Source organism: Callospermophilus lateralis, unplaced genomic scaffold (assembly GCF_048772815.1).
Source record: "Callospermophilus lateralis isolate mCalLat2 unplaced genomic scaffold, mCalLat2.hap1 Scaffold_668, whole genome shotgun sequence".
Taxonomy (NCBI): domain Eukaryota; kingdom Metazoa; phylum Chordata; class Mammalia; order Rodentia; family Sciuridae; genus Callospermophilus; species Callospermophilus lateralis.
Genome location: NW_027514930.1, coordinates 801033 through 827131, shown reverse-complemented (window position 1 = coordinate 827131; position 26099 = coordinate 801033). Strand labels below are relative to the sequence as shown.

General features: G+C 37.4%; 1 protein-coding gene across 1 annotated transcript in view; it reads left to right on the top strand.

Moving 5' to 3' along the window:
* The first annotated feature begins 2125 nt into the window (after positions 1-2125).
* Positions 2126-26099, top strand: part of LOC143389898 (roundabout homolog 2-like) — a 102012-nt gene continuing 78038 nt past the window's right edge. The window contains 1 exon segment of the mRNA XM_077108419.1: positions 2126-2268. Coding sequence (XP_076964534.1) covers positions 2126-2268 — 143 coding nt within the window.

Below are 26099 nucleotides of genomic sequence, written 5' to 3'. Positions count from 1 at the left end.
ACAGTGGACTTTCAATAGTGAAAATCTTGACAAGTGATGGTCAAGGTCATACCTGGTGAACAGGTATCTCTTTCTAACAGTATACCACTTATGAGCAACAAGTGTTAGGTTAAAAGAAGAGAGATGTTAGGAATTATTTCACAACAATACCACAGTATCTTTTGGTATTGCTAAATCTTCTCTGTGTTGCTCCATGCCTTCCCATATACTTGTCACAGGTACTCTATGTTAGAAAATTGCCCAATTATAATCATAAAAAACATCTCTGTCCATACAATCAAGTCCATTGTTTTTCAGCATCTCTATGTAAGTTACATTTATCCTCATAATAATTTACGAGTAGATTTTATGATACACATTTGATACAAACAGCATACTAGACTTTAAAAGATAAATAATATATTCATCAATAGACACAATTGATAAAGATCAGAGCGAGAATTGAAACCAAAGTTTGTATGTCTCTAAAGTCCAGAATCTTTTACACCATACTGCCCACATTAGACAACATGTAAGAAATGAAAATTAGGGTGTAAACTACTCTAAAGTAGTTTTTCTAAAGCACATTTCTTGGTCTATTCAAATTGTATGAAAATTATAAGCAACAATTATGTTTGTAAATCTTAAAAATCTGGGTCCCATGTAACTCAGTCTTGGAACAGCTCTCTTTGAAATAAACAAATGATATGTTTTTCCTGCCTAGGACTTTGACTATCTTTAATGGCTGGAGGAATTATCTGTTACATAATCCTAGTAGAAGGTGAAGCTTCTGACCAAGTTTTTAGGGCACCATTGCTAGCAGCAGTACCCAGAGACTGATCCATAGCATGAGGATGTAGGCTGCAATGTCTGGCACTTAGTGGTGAAGGTGACAGCATCTTCACCTTACCAGTTCTATGACACAGTTTTAGGAGTTGTTTCTAGATGCATGCCTCTGAGCCTTACTCTCCATTTTCCCTTAAATAAATTCCTTGTCTCCTAATAACAATCAGAGTGTTTCAGTTGTTAGTACTGAAGTAACCAGAGGGATGCAGACATTAGAATCAAGAGGCACAGGACTTGGTGGGGGGTGGGGGGTCAAGGATGGGTTATCTAGTCTCATTAAGGCCTGCTAGGGCTGAAAACCCAGTGGGGAATGATATTGGCCAAATTATATTTCTTTATTGTGTGTATGTACAAATATGTAACAACAAAACCCATCACCATGTATGATTATAATGCACCAATTTAAAAAATGGGAAAATAATAATAATAAAGAAAACCCAGTGGGTTTAAAAGCTTTTGATGCAGGCAGCTGTGGCATGTAGTGGCAACAATTTATTAAATTCAGCTCTGGAGATGTAGCTCAGTTTTAGAGGTGGTGCAAGGCTCTGGGTTAAATCCCCAGGGTTCAATCCCCAGCATCAACACACACACACACACACACACACACACACACACACACAAACACAGAGTTCATTAAAATGTCAACTGTAGTTACCCAAAATAAAGTACTTGTTGAAATCAAGTTTTAGAGAAACCAAGTGGCAGCTAAGGAATGTAAGGACTGGGAAAGAAAGGTGTTTGTTTTTTATGCAGTTGGACAACTTAAAGAAAGAATAATAAGCTCAAAGTCCTGAATTTTCAGGTCAAAGTACATATAGAGTAGAGATTGTCTATGACTTCTGAAACAGACAAACCAAAAACTAACAACAATAAACAATAAAACTTATTTTTAGCAACTAGAGGCCAAGACAGGTAAAAAAGAAATAGATACCATGGGTTACTAAATTACAATTTTCTTGAATTCACAGTCACTCTCAAATTTGAAACCAAAGACACCAATTAGAACAGAGTAGAACTGAGGACAGACTGGAGACACATAGGAGAATTCAGATGACTGGGTGTATTCCATACCCCTCAAATTCTACATTGGCTTCCCTTACCAAATGAAGGCAATAATGAGGTCCTTGCTGTGTTGATTGAGGTCCTATAACAAGCAGGCAGAGGGTGTGGTCTTGAAACCTCAGATCCCAGCATGCTCCAAGAGGTCAATTGAAAAGGTAAACTAGAAAGGGAAAAACTTATTCATCCATGAGTTGTGAGATCCTGCTAATTTGTAAAAGCACCAATCTGAGGGATACACATGGACACTGATTCTGAGAATACTAGACCAAGGAAGAAGAACACAGCATTAGATCAGGCTGAAATGATTGATGTGGAGGAGTTGCCAGATTCTAGACTCACTGAGCAGTTGGGAGTAGTGTTCATCATCTGCTCAGTTGCTAGGTATCATCCTAGTTAAGCTGTGGTGTCCTGATCGTGCCTGACCCTGCTGTCCAGAGTCCCTGCTGAATATATGGAGCCAGGTGGCAAATGCCACTTGTCTGCACCCCATCTGATAGAATTAAACTAGCCAATTGAATTTAAGAAGTTTATTCAGAGTGTGAACAATGCCAATCATTTTATTTTTTTCACATTAGAATTTTAACTAAGATATAAAGAGGAAGTCATAACAACTTGATAGCAAGACAGAAACATTCTTGTGGAGTTAGAGTTAGTAACCTTAAAGTGTAACTTATGAGGAAGATTCAATGATTTCATCTGCTGTGATCCCCATGGGCTGTCTCAATACAGACCTGTTCTCCCTTCACAGTCCTACTGATTTCTAATCAGTAAGTATTTGATTTTCCTAACCTGTTTGATACCTGTGTCCTTAAAACTTTTATCCTAATCCTCACTTTGAGTTGCTTTTCTTGAGCTTTTTGGGGAATTGCTTTCTTATAAATAAATAACTTTATCTTAAATAGACAATGTTGGTTCAACCCATTCCTTGTCTCTGTTACCATACTCAGTTCTCATTTATTTTTATAGTCAAGTTATACATGGTAACTTGTGAACTCTTTAAGACCCTGAGGAGCTAATATTCAGTATTGTGAACTCATATCCAGATTAGAGCTTGGGACATTGTCAGGCTTAAAAAAATAATAGATAAATTGTGCATATGAGAGACAATGGACAATTAATAGCTAGGGGAAATATTTGAATGACGAGAAGAAAAGCTAAAAATGATTCTGTAATTCAATTAATGTGCATCATAATTTAATTAGTTTCACTTAAATATGCATTAGGAAATTTTCTGTTTTTAAAAAGTATGATAATCAACTACATATTAAAAAGAAGTTATTAAAAACTGAAGAATATTTGTGAATTAACGAGTTCAAATTATCTGGAGTTTAGTTCAACAATAGTAGAAAAACAGCAATTTTTGCCCACAAATAAAAAAGGATGGATCCTTTGGGACATGATATTAAATTGGAAAAAAAAAAACACAGGGGTACAGTGCTATTTATCTCCTAGGAAAGCATAAGTTCTCCTTGTTCCCTATGGTGAGAACAAGTGTCCACTAACCCAAAAACCATCCTGGGTAGAAGAACAAAGGGATGAGTGTTTATGATTGCTTACCATAATTACTTCATTCTACTTATAAGTTTCTAATTTTAAAATCAATACATTGCATATTCATTCAATGACTCCAGTAAAAATTAGTAAATGGGCATTTGGTGACATATAGCTTCCTTCTCCATAAACAGCCTTTTGCCCAACTGTTACATAACATTAATTATTGTAACAATTGATAAAGGCATGACTGGCTGCATCTCTCAAAAGATGATACTTTTAATTCCCCTACATCACAAAACAAATAGAAGTGGCATTTGGCAAAAGAAATAAAGATTTTTTTCTTTTCTCTGGAACTTCATTCCAGGCATATAAGATACTAAAAGAAAATTATGAAGTCTCCATGTACATTATTTTTGGATGAAGTTATTTCAGTGAGTTAAAAATAATTTTCTGACTTTTCATAAATAATTACACTGACTATATTAGTATATATTTTATAGAATCATTTTTCTACTAAAATTATTCATGCTAAAATAATGTCATAAAATTAATATATAATTAATGATTAAAATGATCAAAATTCAAAATCTTTATTGTGCCTATAATTATCATTTCTCCTTTTTTCCTTTATTTTTATCGCTCATTTTACTTGACACATTTAAATGAAGACACCTTTGGAGAACACTTTTGGGTGAAGTCTTGGTTATACTATTGATTTTTAAAGTGGCTTGTGTCATTCAGGTTAGTTGGACATACTGGGAAAGTTTCCAGACATTGGCAAAAAAAACCAAACTGAACTTTCCTCCAAAAAGTCAGAAAGAATTTCATTAACCTTTTAATAAAAAAGGTATATTTCTCATTTGTTCAACTCTAAGGCCATGCATTCCCAGGAGAACAAAACAACCAGACCATAGCAAGATGATCTTTGTTTACATCAAGACTGGAATTTGAAAAAGTACAATGCTAGGATTGTCTTTCAGTCAGTAAATGGTGAGCTTTCTCCCTCATGCTTGGTACATACCTTGGTACATGTGAAATTATATATGTTGACAATACACTAAATGATCATTAATGCTCATAACAATGCCATTGAGCCAACGTTTCAAAAGCTAATCTCAATTGATAAATAAGATAAAGGAAGAAATAAGTTAAAGGAAGAAAAGTAATGTTTATGAATTTAAAAAGTAATTTTACTTATTTCTTATAATATAAATAATTATCAGTTCTCTCCATGTCCTATTGTATTTATGAAAACATGAAATATAGAAAATAACAAAATAGGTAAAATTAAATGTACAGATAAATGTAGGCAAGCTTTTATTATAGATATTATGTAAGTTTGTTCCATTCATTTTAAAGGTGTCAATGATCTTATGACATATATTGTCAAACTAGGAGTAGAATTAAACTAATCATAGAAAAGTGTCAGATGTGAACATTAAGGGGGTTTTGAATTAATAAATCTCAGTACTATATTATTCTCATAAAAATTTTACTAAATTGAAATATTTAGGTTTAGTCAGTATTCTCTACTCCAGGAAGGCAGAAATTGTGGATTAGTTCTTCTCATAATTTTGTTATAGGTGTCCCTTTCACAGTTTTGAGTTTCTAAACTTGATGTAAACATAAGAGAACAGGCAAAATATTTAGATATGTGTAAAAGAAAATGGTGGAGGAGGATTAGACTTAACAAAATAACTGAAATTGTATTCATCATTCTCATTTGAGGGAAGAAAATTCACCTAATTAATTAGTTTCAAGTGTCAGAGAAAAATCGTGAATTCAAAATTCTACATTATATCTTTAAATTACTCATCTATAGACAGTAGCATGTATCCAATGTTTGACTCTTTCTATAGACTTTAGAATGGTACATTTTTTTTAAAAAATGGAAAAAAGATAAAATGGATTCTGGTTGATTTATGTGACTTTCATGTCAATTACTGCACTTAACTTCCTTGTTAGAACTTGCACATCAGCAGGTAATATGAAGTGCTGGTACATATCTTTCAATATATCTACTTAGAAACTGCCCTCTGAACCTCAACTTCTTGCTATTGCATCAGTAATGTGATTCATATTACAAATGACTGCATTAACTATTCCAGGACTTTGTAAGAATCCATTTTTATTGATGCTTTATGTATCTATACAGTGTCTTTGGAAAGTAAAAAGGAAGAGTTCATTGTCTCCACTAATAATACCAGCCAAATAATGAAAAGGATTGCTAGTAGCTACCCTATTTTCTGCTGCTGTGGTGACATTGTGAACTTCTGACATTCTCTAGGTTGCTGTCCCTCTGCTCATTCCAAATTTGTCAGGTTATTTGGCACCTGATCTGACCTCAGTGTCTACAATGAACTGCTGAGCTATGAAGTGCTTGATTTTTAGATGCTTTTCCAAATTCCTCCCCCCACTGCTACCACCTTTAAAATAACAAGGTCAATCACACAAAAGAAAAATGGCAGCATTTCAGGTGCAATGATGCTGATTATCAGTATAACACATATAGTTCAGAATGACATCAACTTGTCCTTGAAGACCATGGCAAGTCTAGCTGGAAATAAGATAATTTTTAAAAAGGCAGATATGAATGAAAGTATCCATTTTTTTTCTAAAGATACTTTATAAAATATGTAGGAAGGCACATTTTAAAAACTTGTTCTCAAGTTATGGCAACTTAAACCAACATTGAAAAAAAAAACTTCAGGAAAACACTAATGTTAACATGGACTATAGCTAAATAAATTCTGAATTAATCAAACAGACATTCTTCCTAATGCAGTAAAATAGATTGTATAGTTAATATGAATCACTTGTGAGCAACATATAAGCAATCATTTGTGAATATTGTATACTAAGTTCCTCAAAGGGTTATCTTTTTAAAATTATTCATATTACAAAGAATTCCAAAATGGGAGTTCATATCTCACTTGAATTAAAGTGTGAAATATGATATATCAAGAACTATGTAATGTTTTGAACAACCTACAATAAAAATTAATTTAAAAAAAAAGAATTCCAGAAAACACTTTTGTTAATTAATTTAAAAAGGAGTGATTTCCACATATCTTCATCTCCTTCTCATTGCTTATGGTTTATCTTCCTTAATTTTGTGGCAGTAATCCCTCCTTCTCATGGCAAGTTGTTTGCAAACTGGTCATGCTTACATTCAAATACTCTCAGTTTTACCTGAGTATATCATATTTTTATCTGAGACCTCCACAGTTAGCCTAGGGTGATAAGAAAACAAAATGTCATATAGGTCTCATTCCTTCTTCACCAGGAATATAGAGAGACATGTTTAGACTTCTATGTAGGACATACAATGACTGCATGGAATAAAATTAGTATGTAATATCAATTTTTATTGTCCACAGAAAGCTATTCACACAGTAATTAAATCTTCATTTGAAAACTCTTAAAAGCAGCTAGTGTTTTTTTTAAATTCAAAACAATTTTTGTTTATTATAAGCCAGTTTTATGTGTAATATTGTAATATCTGAGTAGATAGTATATTGTAGACCTTTAAATTAAGAGAAATGTTAACAATCAGTTAACATGTATGAGAAAAATGACACTCCAAGAAGTGAATAATGCATCTTCAAATGTCAACAGATAGCTACTGATCATACCCAACATTATTTTAAGAAATTACTATAGTTATACTTGAAGGAAAATACAAAGCCAAACTTTAATATCATTTATTTTCTCTATCTAATTTTCACAAATGTTAGTTATCAAAAGGGGACTGAATTAAAAAAATTATCTCCTGCTTTTAGTAGAAAAACTGTTCTAAGTAATTAAAGCCATAGTAATTCAAATTAAAATATTTTTATTAGTTTTTCTTATCCTACTTTTAAAGCCACAGGATTCGTGTAGCTGATGAGGTCTTCAGCAAGATACCAATACAATGCCAACATTATTCAGCAGAAAAGAATGTAATTATTCAAACCTAGAATGGTACCTTGAGTGATGTAATTAATGTTACACTCAGCAATAGGGCATTTCAATTGCCTGAGATAATGTATTCTTTTAAAAAAATGTGTTGGATCATATATCCATTGTAATTAGGGCAAAGGAAGAGTCAGAAGAAAGTCAGATGAAAAGCATGTGAAGAATATTATGAAAACATTAACCACTCTGTTAAATCCTAATTTTCTCAAACATTCTTTCCTGTATGCTTCTATTTTACCTACTTATTTGAATCTTTTATCTGTCACTATCAGATATGGTCTCCTTGAGGGTAAGGACCATTATTTACCTTTTCATCTCCAGAGATAGTACCTGATATATTCAGAGTTCAGTTTGTATTTGCTAAGTAAATGAATGAATAAATTGAATAAATATAGTATACATTTACATATGAAGCTAAGCATCTTGAACTCTGTAATTACTTTTTACATACATCATTGTAGCCTAATCTAAACTGAAAATAAGAATCACCAAGGGAATTTTATTAAGAATCCAGCTTCCTAGGAATCTCTCTTGATGAGTTTTGGGTTTTAACTGGAAACCTGTTGAGATTAATAAAATTTATTAAAAGTGCCTCAGGGAGTCATAAGACCAGTTAGTTGGAATGATATAGATGATTCCATATTTAAGTTGTATATTTAGAAAGCAGGTAGGTCTCAAGAAAATCTAACAATTGTGTTTTCTTGAGGTGAGTTTTTCTGCTTCCTAATTGGTCTGTCACTACAAAAGTAAACTACACTCCCTTCTTTAACTTCAGTGTAGAAAGATTATGATTTAAGAAAATAAATTTTATGATGGAAAAGATGAAGCATTCAATAGCATTCTTCTGCAGGGTGGCCTATAAGGCACTGGCTTTTGAGAACAGAATACATAAGAACATGGTCATACAAATGTGAGTCTTCAAACAGGGTTACATAGAGAGTGGGTGGAGGAGTAGAAGTTCTAATAATTGTACATTATGAACAGGTATTTTATGAGGATTTTGTATACACACTTTCTCCATGAGTTTGCACAATCAACCTATTAGTTGGGCATTATCTCCATTTACACTGAAGAATCATGATATACAACGGTCACTCACTCCATGGGGAGACTAAGCTAGATCTCTGAGTGCTATCTTGCTATCTTTTTTTCCCCCCAACCTACTACAACCATGATTTTAAAATGACTGTGGATCTTTGGAAAGCAAGATTCACAGTTTCCTAATATATCAAATGCACACTGGAATTTTGTAGCTGTATTTTATATAGTCATTTCTATTGGGGAATAAAAAAAGAAGAAGGTGTGAGGGAGACAGTGAGAAACTTATAAAACTTAGTGCAATAAGCTATCTTAACTTCTCCTACCTCCTGCATATCTCCTATTTTAAACATTTTTTCTTGCACATAGATTCTCTTACCTCCTTGAATAGGTTAATTGTTTGAACTTCCTTACAACACTCTAAATTAGATTTTTGGTGATCTTATTTCTTATTTAAGCAAGGGTCAAGCCTATCCCTACTCCTGCTCAAATCCAGCACCATTGTTTTATCCTGAGTGCCTGGAATGCATTATAAACAGTGAGTATGATAAAAAGAGGTTGAGAAGAATGTAAGAAATGATGGTGTTAGGTAAGAGTTCAGAAATGCCAAGCTGGTGGAGGCAGGGTGTAAGAAGATGCCACTGGAGGACAAGACAGGCAAACAAGTCATCATGTCCCTGTTAAGATTAGTCCCATTCCCATGACAACTCCCACCATTGAGGGCTATCACCATGACAACTCCTGCCATAGTTTCTATACTTTAAAATGGCCAATGGGGGTAAAGTGAGCTGCATTCTAAAGTAACCAATAAGGGAATATTGGACAATATTCTATTCAGGTATCATGAGGTAACCAATGAGAGCAAATGGGATACAGTCCTCAATCCAGTCCACATAGGGAAGAAAAGGCTTCACAGCTCAGTATATAAGATAATTCCCAGACACTGGGGTCTTGAGCCTCTCTTGCTTGGTCCGCTGCACTCTACTTTATGAAATGCTACTTCTAACTTCAACTTTATTTAATTTGTACCTTGTCTGTTACTTCTTTGGGTCTTGCTCAATTCTTTGTTCAGGACAAAAAGAACCTGAATCCCAACTGGACACCCTGATGATAAAAGTGTCACTTCTCAAAGTATCTATTCTAACCAATATTCTCATGCTAAAAAAAGGTTTTTAAATCCATTTCTTTCATGCTTTCTGCAAATCATGTGTTGTTATTTGCAGCATTTAATGAAAAATGTGACTTGGATTTGTTTAACCAACTATTTTTTTAAGTTGAATTTCAAACTACAAAGGTAGAATCTAAGGTTAATATATCAAGCCAGTGCTATCGCTGAATCCCCTTTATGCCTATAGACAATCCATATCCTTTATATGACCCTTGCAGAGAGTGGATACACAGCCAACTATTTTATTAAATCCTCTGTCGTGACCAAGAGTGAAGTCACTAACAAGGAAAGGAAAACAAGGCATGAGAGAAGAGCAATTGCACCCCATGTCAAGACATTCAGAAGGTGGATCAATACCATCTTCAAAAGCACCCACAAAAACAAAAATAATATTCTAACTTCATCCAAAATCTCCAGTCACCTCCGGCTAACAAAAGACCATATTCTACTACCCACAGCAGTAACTTTATGTTCCCTGCCGCTGTGGAAAATGTTTTATTGGACAAATGGGTCACACTGTGGCTATTGGATTAAGTAGTAGCTGCAGAATCCCAGGCCATCACACACAGGCAACTCTCCTGTTGGTATGCCTAGATAAGGTCTTATTCAATTTATGTCTTCTAATAATTTTTGAAAGTCATTCAGTGATTTGAGTTGATCTACTTGTATTTGAATTTTTGGTGAATGCACCATGGTTGAAGATAATAGAACTCCTAAATAATTAATTGGAAAATTTAATTGTACTTTATCTATTGCTATCTCTAGATTATAATTTTTTACTAAATTTGTAAGTGTGGCATAATATTCTAGCAACGTGTTTCTAAGTTTATGTGCTAATAATAAATCATCCATATAGTGAAATATTTCTAAGTGGCTGGATTGCTTTGTTAACAAAAATTTGACACATAGTTAGGCTGTTAGCCATCCCTTGAGGGAGTACTTTCCATTCATATCTCAAATAGGAACTTCATGATTTAGTGCAGGGATAGTAAATGCAAAATGTGGACTATCCTCAGGATGAATTGGAATTGAAAAAAAAACAATCTTTAATATCTATAGCTAAAACATACTAGGTTTTTGGCAAAGCAGACTATTGGGGAATCCCTGATTGAGCAGGTCCCATAATAAGCATCTCATTATTAATGGCTCTTAAATCTTGCAATAATCTCCATTTACCAGATTTCTTTTTAATGACAAAAATAGGAGTATTATAGGGAGATATGGAAGGTTGTATATGTCCCTTCGTTAATTGTTGTTTGACCAGGTCATGGGCTGCTTGTATCTTTTCTTTACTCAGGGGCCACTGAGAAACCTATACTGGTCTTTCTGATTTCCAAGTAATTTTTATTGTCTCAGTGACCCCTTCTGAAAACCCAATCCATGTCTATTTATTTCTTGATATATTTGAATTGGTGCTGCTATACCTTGTTCTTGTTCTCCTAATCTTTTTTCTTTCCTAAAATCTTGTCTAGCCCTAATAGTGGGCGCATTTGGATTGCTATTATTTGTTAATTGCAAACCTAATTGATCTAGGATATCTCGTCCCCATAAATTTATAGGAAGATGATCCAATAAATATGGCTGTATAGTTCCTTCACATCCTTCAGGATCCTTCCAATCTAACACCATTGTGTTTCTATGGGGATTAGTTGCCACTCCTAGGCCTCAAAGTGTTTGACTGGCTTGTTGTAATGGTCAATGTTTTGACCATTCTTGATGAGATATGATGCTAAGGTCTGCATGTGACCAGTAGCCCATTAAATTCATATCCTTGAATATTTAGTTTTAGCATTGGGCGAGAATCTAAATTTAAAGACAGCAGAGACCAATCTACAACTGTGGAGCCTAATCCCCTGGAACCTCTTTCTATTGTACTACTGGAAAATTTATCATGTAGGCTGGGTATTATTAATAACTGTGCTATTCTGTCTCCTGGTGAAATTACTGATATACCCTTTGGAGAACTAGCTATAATTTTTATTTCACCTTCATAATCGGGATCAATTACCCCAGGACTTATCATAAGTCCTTTTGTAGTAGAAGAACTGTGTCCCCAAAATAAGCCTACTGTTCCTTGGGGAAGAGGTCCTTTTACTCCTGTGAGAATGATTTGAACTCGCATCTCTGGTGTTAGTACTGTGCTGGTGAAGGTGCAGATGTCCAACCCTGTGCTCCCTCTGGTTCGTCTGATGAGAGATCTGATGGATAATGTGTCCTTGGCACTACCCTGGTGGTGTTGCTGGGTTCCTCCATGGTGTTTCTGAGTTCCGCCAGTGACCCGTATATTTGAGGTTGTGGGCTATGTACTTTATAAAGAAAAGAGGTTTATATATTACAGTTTGGGAAGCTGAAAAAATAAAAATTAGATATTCTTATTAATTCAGCCTCTGATGAGGGTTCCTTCTTTGGCTATATAACATCATGGCAGATCGCATTGTTGCAGGAATACAAGCAAAAAGGAGAGATCACATGATGAGCTAGGAAGCCAGAGACTGTGGAGAAGTCTTACTCTTTCATAATGACTCTCAAGATGCAAGAACTAACCAGAGTCTCTTCTAAGGGCAGCATCTTCAGGTCTCCCTTTCTGAGGGCAGTGTCCTCAGTGACCTACCACTAGCTCCATCTCTTCAAGGTTTCACCATCCCCCATATCACCACACTCAGGAGCAAGCTTCCAACACAGGAACCCTGGGTGGACAAACCACACCTAAACTAAGCACTTGATAACTGAAGCTTTACACTCAATGCACAAAACTCTCACAGTGGGGAGAAAAATCTGGAACTCCTGCAGAAGCCCAGCAGATTGGAGAGGAATCAACATCCTATAAGCATCCAGAAAGTACAAAGGGAAAGAATTAAGCTTTAAGATGATAATAGTAGTTCTCAATTAATTTATTTGGCAATGATAACCAAACACCTTGCTGGCTTAACTTTTACAGAGGAGCAGGGGAGGTTGGCTGCCTGTACATGGTTCCAGAAAAAGGAAAACATTAATGATAAAGAGGGAGAGCAACCAAACACATCAGAAATGAGTGCTTTTCTTTTTTAAGATCATCTTTTAGCTTTGATATCAGTGAACCCTAAACAATGATCCAAGACATTACCTCTGTTCATCCTGATAAGAGCTGGCAAGAGTCATGGAGACCACTTGAAGCCCTCTGCCTTCATGTTCCACTCTGAACCAGGTTGCTGACATGGAGATCTGCAAATGGATACAGGTCCTAAATGGCAGGCATCAAGCAGGGTGCCAGGACACAGAATTGAACCCTTCCCTCCAGGAGGCTACTGGAAGTGATGAAATGCAATTGATGACTTACACCCAATGGGACACTGCTTCACAGAATGCCATAGAGATCAGGAACATATCCAGCCATACTATCTAGACCCTCCCTGCATGTCCAGGTAATGCAGTATACTGGTCACAACCAGAGACTGTGTCACAAGACTGCAGTTCAAATCTTAGCTCTGCCATTTACCATCTGGGTGATCTGGGCGGCTCCTCAATCTCTCCACATCTCAGTTCCTCATCTGTAAGAACTGGGGAGTGATGATGTCTACCCTCTGAGATTATAGTGGGAAGTAAAAGAATCTGTACATACAAAAGTAGCTCATATTGTGCCCTGGATATGTGACCACGTTCATCAATCTAACCCAATTAGCCCAATGTACAAAAGCACATTCATCTTTGCCCCATTTATCCTATCTCCAGCCAAAAGAAACGTTATGAAAATGAACTTTTCCCTCAAAACTTTTCTGCCAACTGAGTGAAACTAACCTTTAACTTCCACCTCCCAAGGGATTGCTGGTCTGAGATCTTTTCACCACTATGTGGATTTCTATTCACAGAAATTCCTTACAACCTCTTAGGGAGGTGTGATCCCAGCTAGAAGCCTCATGATCCTGATAATAAAATTAAAAGGTCATAACTCTGGACAGCTCTGGTGGGGAACAACCAGCTGCTTTTGGGGTTGAAGCAGCCACTGTCCACAGGAAAACAGCTGCCCCACGTCTACCTGCACCCAAAAGTCCTACCTAGCACACCGCCCAACAATTCCCTGTAAATCTGTCTGACCATGCAGAGAAGAAGTGTAAAAGAGAATGTCAGCACACATGAAGAGTCAGTCACAACAAGGCACTTGGGGAAATAGATATCAATAAAGATGTTAGGAGATCAGGCAAAGTACAAAATGAGTGATAAGATCAGGGATAATTTAACAGGGGGGTAGTTGAATGCACTATCCTTGAAAGAATCAAGTGTATACTCACCATAAGAGTGAAATTTGAAAACAATAGGCAATGCAGACATAGATGATTTTAGTAATCATGCTCTCTTTAAAATGAGGCTTTGGGAGAAGAATTAGAAAAATGTGAGTTTTGCATTTTGTGTCCAGAACATGAGGTGATGAAAGGAATATATGCAGCAGGTGACATGCATATTTCTTCCACCATTTCTGGGAGCATGTTTTGAAACACTATCATTTAGAGTTTGGGGATAAAAATAGGTGTACCCTGGGTTTATGTATATAGATATGATGAATAAATAGACCATATGGTGAATAAAAAATATAACAGGTTACTATTTTAAATAATGTAATATATTTTAATAATATTCAATTGATATTTTAAAAAATACATAAAATCTAGTATTCACATACAAACATTCAATCCAAGTAGTTATACATGTAGTGGTAATATTAGGGTTACTAATTATAACAAACTGTGTTTGAGTTTTGCTTCGAAAATGATGAAGGAATTCAAAAGTTATGTGAAATAAAAGAAATCTCATGAAAAAGCAAGTAAAGCAACATGGAGAAATACATGGGATCTGATACAGGGAGTGAATGAAAGTGAATCATATGCATATCAATTTGTAAATTGTGGATGAAATGATACATCCTATGATGTATATATACTGAAGAAATAAGAATACAACAATTTTGAATAAAAATTTAATTCAAAATACACATCATGTCCCATATGAATATACTTTCATTGATGTTAAACTGGGTCACTTACTGTAGAAATATTAGGGTTAGCACTCAATATTCACTGAAGTTCATCTTGAGTATTCCAAAATGAATATGTATGTCAAGAAAATGAATATTCCGGAAAAATATCTCCTGAAAAGTTGATTATAAATCCACACAGATGGACATGAAAGAATCAAGGTAGTATAAGTATATGACACAAATAGTTCATGTTTGCAAATTCATACTATATATATATATATATATATATATATATATATATATATATATTTAATACATTAAAATGAAATAGTATGTACGCCAATCGAAATTCATAAGGGGATATATATCCTTCACATATGTACCCAAAATATTCATTTCCCTCTACATTGTTTCATATCTAAATTTTTTGAAGTATAAAGCTCACCACAGCTTGACTTTTCAGTTACCTCAGTGTATTCGGGGGCAGTGATCTCTTCATGAAATTCGTAGTTACCAAAGTGAGAGTACTCTCAAGAATATACCTGTGATGGCAGTAGAATTATATATATATATGTATATAAAAACATACATTGTGACCAAGGTGACAGAGACAGGGAGTCAGGAAGTTACATATTTGTTAATTTTGAAGATTCATGGAGAAGTAAAATGAGAAAAATGTGTCACAGGTTTTATAATATGTATCTTTGATGAAGCAAAGGCAAGTCCAAGTATACACCATGTGTCCTATCAAATGCCTCTACTTCTATTCCTTTAGGATTATTTTTATCAATGTTAGGATAAGTAGTCAGAGCCTAGAAGGTTATGGGTTAGTGTCAGAGATTCAATATTTCAAATGGAAAAACGGAAAATGAGTCTAATACATATGGGAACACGTGGCACATAAAAATCTTCCACTATCATCCACCACAATGCCTGCACATTACTATCACCCCAAAGAAGACACAATGAGAGGAGAAGAGGAAAAAAACCTGTGAATACATATCTGAAATTGGAAATTCTGAGGAGCTCATAAACTTGGGTGTGGCAGAAGAGATCCCAAAAGTAGAGGACAGGGTAAACATTCCACAAACATGGAACTTTGCTGGCCTAATGACTTCTTGACTATCTGCCTCTGACATTCGTCCACTAGAAATATAGCTTTGTGTTTTAGCTTCCTTTGTAGTGAGATCATGAAAGCTTGGTCTGAGTCCATGTGAACAGGAGGACATGGGTTCATATTTTCAAATAGGAATAGGAGGCAGCAGTCCTGAATCCTCTCTATGCAGGTAACTGTGGCCTTTGGAGTATGAATGTCTCCCTGAGTGGATTGTGAAGCCTTTGGCTCACTGCCCAGTTTTAATGGCATTTCTTTCAGCTTCCCTGAAAAATTGGTGTTTGTTTTTGAAATACAAAAAGGTCAACCAGTACACAGTGCTGGAGAAAGCTCTGTCACGTGGGGTGAGTCAGGGTCTGAAGTCAAAAACACAAACTGGGCTGATACCCCATATATCATACCCACTTGAGGGTAGCAACTTGTTTCTGAGCATCACACCAAATCCTCTCCCCACAAAAACATGCCTTTATATTTTCGGGTCTCCTGGCTACACATTGTCAGTCACATGTCATTTGGAAGCCAATGACAGAACCACAGGGGCCCACCACAGATGTTGGATCACACACCTGCACTCCATTGCTCCAGGCCCAGTTCCCTGCTGGCTCCTACTCACTGGCATCTCTGCTCTTCACCATGGTCATGAATTCCACTCAGTCAAAAATGGCACTCACTGCTTCAGTCATGATGAGCAACAGGAGATCTAAAGGTTCTCCAGGGATTTCTGGTCATGGGATTCTCAAAAACTTCATGGTATTGGCCTAGCCATATTTCAAGAATGAAGAAGTGGACACTGTGGGTTTTGATTCATTCAGGAGCCATTAAGTGTTGAGGAATCTCCTTTCAGTAAAACCTCTCAAGATCGCATGCAGGCAAGGTTCCCAAGGAGTGGCGAAAGGTCACAGGAATCCAGGCCCATTGGGGTCTAAAATATGAGGTTCCTGTGAGTTTTGGCTCTCAACTGTAGCTGAGAAGGCTTTCACAGCAAAATCATGTGAAATCCTGGCTGAGATTCCCAGTGCTGTGGAGAAAGCCACCCTCAGCAAAGATCTCCTTTCCAAAGGCTCCTCTAATGCCTGGCCTTCTAAAATCCAAACACAATTCATGGCAATAGTTCTTTGAGATCAGTTCCAGAACTCAGTCTCTAATGGCATCACACCAGAGTTCAAGCTGAGGTGGACCCAGTAATCTTTTCCAACCACCACACAAAAGACCACTATTCTAACAAAAACACTCCCACATGGCTCTCATCTTCTTCCATACAGACACTCATCATAACATTCTGGCTGTGGATTTCTATACGGTGAGCAGTCTTAGATGGTGTGCAAAGTAAGCTCTCATACCCATCATATGCCAAATGTCATGGTGGCCAAGACACCGTTCCTGAGAAACAGGATAGATATAATGGGCCTGTAGTTAATACTGCTCTGCTTCTCAAATTAGACGCCTCCTGCCTGCCAGGGGTAGATTCTTTATGTGTACTGGACTCATGAAAAACCCCAAACACCTGTGTGCTAGTTACTGGAGGGCTTGCAACAACTCATTTGACCCAGAGGATCCCTGTTCTGACTTCATAGGGGTCAGGAGCCTGACCAGAGGAAGGCAATAGACTTCATCCAATAGTACACTTCTTTTTCATCCTTTTAGTGTGGGATGGACACATGTGATTTTTCTTGAGTTTCCTGGGGTGCTGAGAATGTAATTCACAGCCACACACAGGGCCAAGAGTCTGATTCAGACACAGCTTTTACAAAGCACTTTACTTCAAAGGCACAGATTAAGCCTCTTCGTTTCCATTTGAAACTGTTTTCTTGAGGAGTCCCAAAGGAGTGCCCTAAGGCAAACACCTCCCTGACATTCAGGGGAACAGAACAATAGGGAAGAAAGAAGCCTGGAGAAAAACTTTTCTTTAATTGAACACTGTGGCACTGACAGCTCCTAATCATGCAACTTGGGTTGCTATCTATCCAAGCAGGAATTCTCCAGAGAGATCCTTACCAGTCATGCTAATTTTTGAGTTTTCTAAGATGCTTGGCATGCCCTTCAGCAATCCAGTCCATGGCCATGTCACAGAGCTTGAATGTGGTGCATATCTTGGACACAAATCCACGAACCCCTTCAGAGAGTGGCCAAAATTCAGGAAGAATACAGGAACTTAGGATCTTGGTAGGTGTTGCCCATCTGCAAGGCAAGCAGCAGTCCATTCATAAATTGGCCATGAGGAGTCCTGCAAAGATTTCCACTAGACAGGACACATTCACGGCTGCATACTTTTCTCTACTCTCTTTTACCACAAACCGAGTGGGATCCACTGACATAAAAAGGCTCACTAGTTAACAGTCCATTTCAAAAAAAAAACAATCAAAAAAAACAAAACTTTTTTCCTTCATTTTCTCAGAACATGAGACAAAACCACAAATTAAAACACACACCCACTGAGACACACAAACCACCCCTGTATTTGGTCTGCACCTATCCACTCTGTCCTCTGACTGGTGGGTGAAAATATGTTCCTCAGTAGTGACCTGTCCTGTCTTAGCTCTGGTCTCCTTGGTCATCTTTGTGTAGTTGTCAGGAGCCAGCAATGAGTCAACACTTCTTTCTCAGGAAAGGCCCCTGTTGAGACCATTCCAGGCATTTGGCTATCCACACATCACTAGGTACCAACAAAGAATGACTCTGGCCTTGATCTAGACAATCAAGTGAGCCCACTGGGAGTGGAACTGCCTCTGGATGCCTCGCCTCCTGGATCCCAAGTTCAGAGAGTTCCATCACCAAGGAAGTGAGGTGAGGTCACTTCCTTCAGGGAAGTGAATGAGGTCACTGCCTTGGCAACCACTTTGTTTTAACAGTTGTTTCCAAGGGTCCCATGAGATGGAGGCTGCCCCACATTCCTGTGACATTTTCACAAGACATAAAGTCTATATACCCTAGGAGCCCGGGATCAGCAATCCACACACCTGATTGTGTCCATCTTCACTGCACTGAGAAGAGAGAGACTAATTCAGCCTCATCCCTTCATCCTGACTGGGTTCTTGGCCATGGAAGATGACTTTAGACCTCACAGGTCCTACCTAGCTTCCTACATTTGCTCCAGGGATCATTTCTGCATCTACCTTTGAGCTTCTCAGCAGCTGTAGGATTCCCTACATACCTGTATGGCAAGATAAACTCAGGACCTGCTGTTATGTGAAAATCAATTGAGGGAACAGAGTATGGTTAAGGGTCATATCATGTTCGATTTGGGTTAGGAGTCATTCTGCTAGATGAATACGGGTATTTGACAACTGGGATATTTATACGAATGTAAGGTGAAATGTAAGTATCAAAATACAAAACTAGGTACGATCTGAAGCACACAAGTTTGTTGGGCCCTTGATTTGGATACATAGTTTTGAATTATGTTCTGCAGAGATGAATCCTCTAAATCCATAGATAATGGCCTAAGATCTTGTACCTGGTACTACTGAATGTAAAAGAGAACTTGCAGTGAAATAGAGAGAGTAGGTAGGATTCCAGTGTAGGGTAAGGAAGAAGAGTGAGTTTTGGATTGGGACCAAAGGCCCTTTTAGCAATCCAATGAATTTCTATTAAAGTGTAAATGGGAATGTCAACACACATGAAGAGTCAGTCACAACAAGGCACTTGGGTAAATAGATATCAATAAGGATGTTAGGAGATCAGTTCCAGTACAAAATGAGTGATAAGATCAGGGATAATTTCAAAAGGGGGGTAGTTGAATGCACTATCCTTGAAAGAATCAAGTGTATACTCACCATAGGATTGAAATTTGAAAATAATAGGCAATGCAGACATAGATGATTTTAGTAATCCATTCTCTCATTAAAATGAGGCTTTGGGAGAAGAATTAGATAAGTTTGAGTTTTGCATTTTGTGTCCAGAAGATGATGTGATGAAAGGAATACATGGAGCAGGTGACATGCGTATTTCTTCCACAATTTCTGGGAGCATGTTTTGAAACCCTATCGTTTTAGAGTTTGGGGATAAAAATAGGTGTACACTGGGTTCATGTATATAGAGATGATGCAGGAATAGACCATATGGTGAATAAAAAGTATAACAGGTTCCTATTTTAAATAATGGATTGAATTGATATTTTAAAAATTACATGAAATCTGGTATTCTCAAAGAAACATACAATCCAAGTAGTTATACATGTAGTGGTAATATTAGGGTTACTAATTATAACAAACTGTCTTTGAGTTTTGCTTCGAAAATGATGAAGGAATTCAAAAGTTATGTGAAATAAAAGAAATCTCATGAAAAAGCAAGTAAAGCAACATGGAGAAATACATGGGATCTGATACAGGGAGTGAATGAAAGTGAATCATATGCATATCAATTTGTAAATTGTGGATGAAATGATACATCCTATGATGTATATATACTGAAGAAATAAGAATACAACAATTTTGAATAAAAATTTAATTCAAAATACACATCATGTCCCATATGAATATACTTTCATTGATGTTAAACTGGGTCACTTACTGTAGAAATATTAGGGTTAGCACTCAATATTCACTGAAGTTCATCTTGAGTATTCCAAAATGAATATGTATGTCAAGAAAATGAATATTCCGGAAAAATATCTCCTGAAAAGTTGATTATAAATCCACACAGATGGACATGAAAGAATCAAGGTAGTATAAGTATATGACACAAATAGTTCATGTTTGCAAATTCATACTATATATATATATATATATATATATATATATATATATATATTTAATACATTAAAATGAAATAGTATGTACGCCAATCGAAATTCATAAGGGGATATATATCCTTCACATATGTACCCAAAATATTCATTTCCCTCTACATTGTTTCATATCTAAATTTTTTGAAGTATAAAGCTCACCACAGCTTGACTTTTCAGTTACCTCAGTGTATTCGGGGGCAGTGATCTCTTCATGAAATTCGTAGTTACCAAAGTGAGAGTACTCTCAAGAATATACCTGTGATGGCAGTAGAATTATATATATATATGTATATAAAAACATACATTGTGACCAAGGTGACAGAGACAGGGAGTCAGGAAGTTACATATTTGTTAATTTTGAAGATTCATGGAGAAGTAAAATGAGAAAAATGTGTCACAGGTTTTATAATATGTATCTTTGATGAAGCAAAGGCAAGTCCAAGTATACACCATGTGTCCTATCAAATGCCTCTACTTCTATTCCTTTAGGATTATTTTTATCGATGTTAGGATAAGTAGTCAGAGCCTAGAAGGTTATGGGTTAGTGTCAGAGATTCAATATTTCAAATGGAAAAACGGAAAATGAGTCTAATACATATGGGAACACGTGGCACATAAAAATCTTCCACTATCATCCACCACAATGCCTGCACATTACTATCACCCCAAAGAAGACACAATGAGAGGAGAAGAGGAAAAAAACCTGTGAATACATATCTGAAATTGGAAATTCTGAGGAGCTCATAAACTTGGGTGTGGCAGAAGAGATCCCAAAAGTAGAGGACAGGGTAAACATTCCACAAACATGGAACTTTGCTGGCCTAATGACTTCTTGACTATCTGCCTCTGACATTCGTCCACTAGAAATATAGCTTTGTGTTTTAGCTTCCTTTGTAGTGAGATCATGAAAGCTTGGTCTGAGTCCATGTGAACAGGAGGACATGGGTTCATATTTTCAAATAGGAATAGGAGGCAGCAGTCCTGAATCCTCTCTATGCAGGTAACTGTGGCCTTTGGAGTATGAATGTCTCCCTGAGTGGATTGTGAAGCCTTTGGCTCACTGCCCAGTTTTAATGGCATTTCTTTCAGCTTCCCTGAAAAATTGGTGTTTGTTTTTGAAATACAAAAAGGTCAACCAGTACACAGTGCTGGAGAAAGCTCTGTCACGTGGGGTGAGTCAGGGTCTGAAGTCAAAAACACAAACTGGGCTGATACCCCATATATCATACCCACTTGAGGGTAGCAACTTGTTTCTGAGCATCACACCAAATCCTCTCCCCACAAAAACATGCCTTTATATTTTCGGGTCTCCTGGCTACACATTGTCAGTCACATGTCATTTGGAAGCCAATGACAGAACCACAGGGGCCCACCACAGATGTTGGATCACACACCTGCACTCCATTGCTCCAGGCCCAGTTCCCTGCTGGCTCCTACTCACTGGCATCTCTGCTCTTCACCATGGTCATGAATTCCACTCAGTCAAAAATGGCACTCACTGCTTCAGTCATGATGAGCAACAGGAGATCTAAAGGTTCTCCAGGGATTTCTGGTCATGGGATTCTCAAAAACTTCATGGTATTGGCCTAGCCATATTTCAAGAATGAAGAAGTGGACACTGTGGGTTTTGATTCATTCAGGAGCCATTAAGTGTTGAGGAATCTCCTTTCAGTAAAACCTCTCAAGATCGCATGCAGGCAAGGTTCCCAAGGAGTGGCGAAAGGTCACAGGAATCCAGGCCCATTGGGGTCTAAAATATGAGGTTCCTGTGAGTTTTGGCTCTCAACTGTAGCTGAGAAGGCTTTCACAGCAAAATCATGTGAAATCCTGGCTGAGATTCCCAGTGCTGTGGAGAAAGCCACCCTCAGCAAAGATCTCCTTTCCAAAGGCTCCTCTAATGCCTGGCCTTCTAAAATCCAAACACAATTCATGGCAATAGTTCTTTGAGATCAGTTCCAGAACTCAGTCTCTAATGGCATCACACCAGAGTTCAAGCTGAGGTGGACCCAGTAATCTTTTCCAACCACCACACAAAAGACCACTATTCTAACAAAAACACTCCCACATGGCTCTCATCTTCTTCCATACAGACACTCATCATAACATTCTGGCTGTGGATTTCTATACGGTGAGCAGTCTTAGATGGTGTGCAAAGTAAGCTCTCATACCCATCATATGCCAAATGTCATGGTGGCCAAGACACCGTTCCTGAGAAACAGGATAGATATAATGGGCCTGTAGTTAATACTGCTCTGCTTCTCAAATTAGACGCCTCCTGCCTGCCAGGGGTAGATTCTTTATGTGTACTGGACTCATGAAAAACCCCAAACACCTGTGTGCTAGTTACTGGAGGGCTTGCAACAACTCATTTGACCCAGAGGATCCCTGTTCTGACTTCATAGGGGTCAGGAGCCTGACCAGAGGAAGGCAATAGACTTCATCCAATAGTACACTTCTTTTTCATCCTTTTAGTGTGGGATGGACACATGTGATTTTTCTTGAGTTTCCTGGGGTGCTGAGAATGTAATTCACAGCCACACACAGGGCCAAGAGTCTGATTCAGACACAGCTTTTACAAAGCACTTTACTTCAAAGGCACAGATTAAGCCTCTTCGTTTCCATTTGAAACTGTTTTCTTGAGGAGTCCCAAAGGAGTGCCCTAAGGCAAACACCTCCCTGACATTCAGGGGAACAGAACAATAGGGAAGAAAGAAGCCTGGAGAAAAACTTTTCTTTAATTGAACACTGTGGCACTGACAGCTCCTAATCATGCAACTTGGGTTGCTATCTATCCAAGCAGGAATTCTCCAGAGAGATCCTTACCAGTCATGCTAATTTTTGAGTTTTCTAAGATGCTTGGCATGCCCTTCAGCAATCCAGTCCATGGCCATGTCACAGAGCTTGAATGTGGTGCATATCTTGGACACAAATCCACGAACCCCTTCAGAGAGTGGCCAAAATTCAGGAAGAATACAGGAACTTAGGATCTTGGTAGGTGTTGCCCATCTGCAAGGCAAGCAGCAGTCCATTCATAAATTGGCCATGAGGAGTCCTGCAAAGATTTCCACTAGACAGGACACATTCACGGCTGCATACTTTTCTCTACTCTCTTTTACCACAAACCGAGTGGGATCCACTGACATAAAAAGGCTCACTAGTTAACAGTCCATTTCAAAAAAAAAACAATCAAAAAAAACAAAACTTTTTTCCTTCATTTTCTCAGAACATGAGACAAAACCACAAATTAAAACACACACCCACTGAGACACACAAACCACCCCTGTATTTGGTCTGCACCTATCCACTCTGTCCTCTGACTGGTGGGTGAAAATATGTTCCTCAGTAGTGACCTGTCCTGTCTTAGCTCTGGTCTCCTTGGTCATCTTTGTGTAGTTGTCAGGAGCCAGCAATGAGTCAACACTTCTTTCTCAGGAAAGGCCCCTGTTGAGACCATTCCAGGCATTTGGCTATCCACACATCACTAGGTACCAACAAAGAATGACTCTGGCCTTGATCTAGACAATCAAGTGAGCCCACTGGGAGTGGAACTGCCTCTGGATGCCTCGCCTCCTGGATCCCAAGTTCAGAGAGTTCCATCACCAAGGAAGTGAGGTGAGGTCACTTCCTTCAGGGAAGTGAATGAGGTCACTGCCTTGGCAACCACTTTGTTTTAACAGTTGTTTCCAAGGGTCCCATGAGATGGAGGCTGCCCCACATTCCTGTGACATTTTCACAAGACATAAAGTCTATATACCCTAGGAGCCCGGGATCAGCAATCCACACACCTGATTGTGTCCATCTTCACTGCACTGAGAAGAGAGAGACTAATTCAGCCTCATCCCTTCATCCTGACTGGGTTCTTGGCCATGGAAGATGACTTTAGACCTCACAGGTCCTACCTAGCTTCCTACATTTGCTCCAGGGATCATTTCTGCATCTACCTTTGAGCTTCTCAGCAGCTGTAGGATTCCCTACATACCTGTATGGCAAGATAAACTCAGGACCTGCTGTTATGTGAAAATCAATTGAGGGAACAGAGTATGGTTAAGGGTCATATCATGTTCGATTTGGGTTAGGAGTCATTCTGCTAGATGAATACGGGTATTTGACAACTGGGATATTTATACGAATGTAAGGTGAAATGTAAGTATCAAAATACAAAACTAGGTACGATCTGAAGCACACAAGTTTGTTGGGCCCTTGATTTGGATACATAGTTTTGAATTATGTTCTGCAGAGATGAATCCTCTAAATCCATAGATAATGGCCTAAGATCTTGTACCTGGTACTACTGAATGTAAAAGAGAACTTGCAGTGAAATAGAGAGAGTAGGTAGGATTCCAGTGTAGGGTAAGGAAGAAGAGTGAGTTTTGGATTGGGACCAAAGGCCCTTTTAGCAATCCAATGAATTTCTATTAAAGTGTAAATGGGAATGTCAACACACATGAAGAGTCAGTCACAACAAGGCACTTGGGTAAATAGATATCAATAAGGATGTTAGGAGATCAGTTCCAGTACAAAATGAGTGATAAGATCAGGGATAATTTCAAAAGGGGGGTAGTTGAATGCACTATCCTTGAAAGAATCAAGTGTATACTCACCATAGGATTGAAATTTGAAAATAATAGGCAATGCAGACATAGATGATTTTAGTAATCCATTCTCTCATTAAAATGAGGCTTTGGGAGAAGAATTAGATAAGTTTGAGTTTTGCATTTTGTGTCCAGAAGATGATGTGATGAAAGGAATACATGGAGCAGGTGACATGCGTATTTCTTCCACAATTTCTGGGAGCATGTTTTGAAACCCTATCGTTTTAGAGTTTGGGGATAAAAATAGGTGTACACTGGGTTCATGTATATAGAGATGATGCAGGAATAGACCATATGGTGAATAAAAAGTATAACAGGTTCCTATTTTAAATAATGGATTGAATTGATATTTTAAAAATTACATGAAATCTGGTATTCTCAAAGAAACATACAATCCAAGTAGTTATACATGTAGTGGTAATATTAGGGTTACTAATTATAACAAACTGTCTTTGAGTTTTGCTTTGAAAACAACATTTCTAGCAATTAAAGAATTGCAAATCAAAACTACTCCAACATTTAATCTTACTCCAATCAGAATGAAAATTATTGAAATTACAAGGAAAAATATATATTGGTGAGGATGTGACGAAAAAGGCCCACTGTTACACTGTTGGTAGGACTCTCAATTGGTGAAACTAATCTGGAAAAGAATAAGGAGATTCCTTAGAAAACTTGGAAAGAAACCAAAATTTACTCAGCTATCCCACTCCTCAATTTAGACCAACAAGAGCTAAAAACAGCATAATACAGAGGCATATCCACATCAATGCTCATAGCAAAACAATTCACAATAGGTAAACTATAGAACCAATTTATATGCTCTTCAATAGATGAATGGACAAGGAAAATATGGTCTATTTACACAGTGAAATGTTACTGAACATTAAAAGAGAATAAAATTATGGAATTGGGAAGTAAATGGATGGAGTTAAAGAATATCATGTTAAGGTAAGTAAGCCAATCCTCCTAAATCAAAGACCTAATTTTTTCTCTGCTAAGTGGATGGTGATCCACAATGAGGAAAGTGGGAGTTAGCATGGAAGAAATGAAGAAACTTTGAATAAGACAACAAGGAGGGAGGTGATGGGAGATGGTATAGAGGTAGGTAAGATGGTGTAAGAGATGAAAATCTTGTTGTACACAAATTAGAGGTTCATGGGTTTTTTAACTAT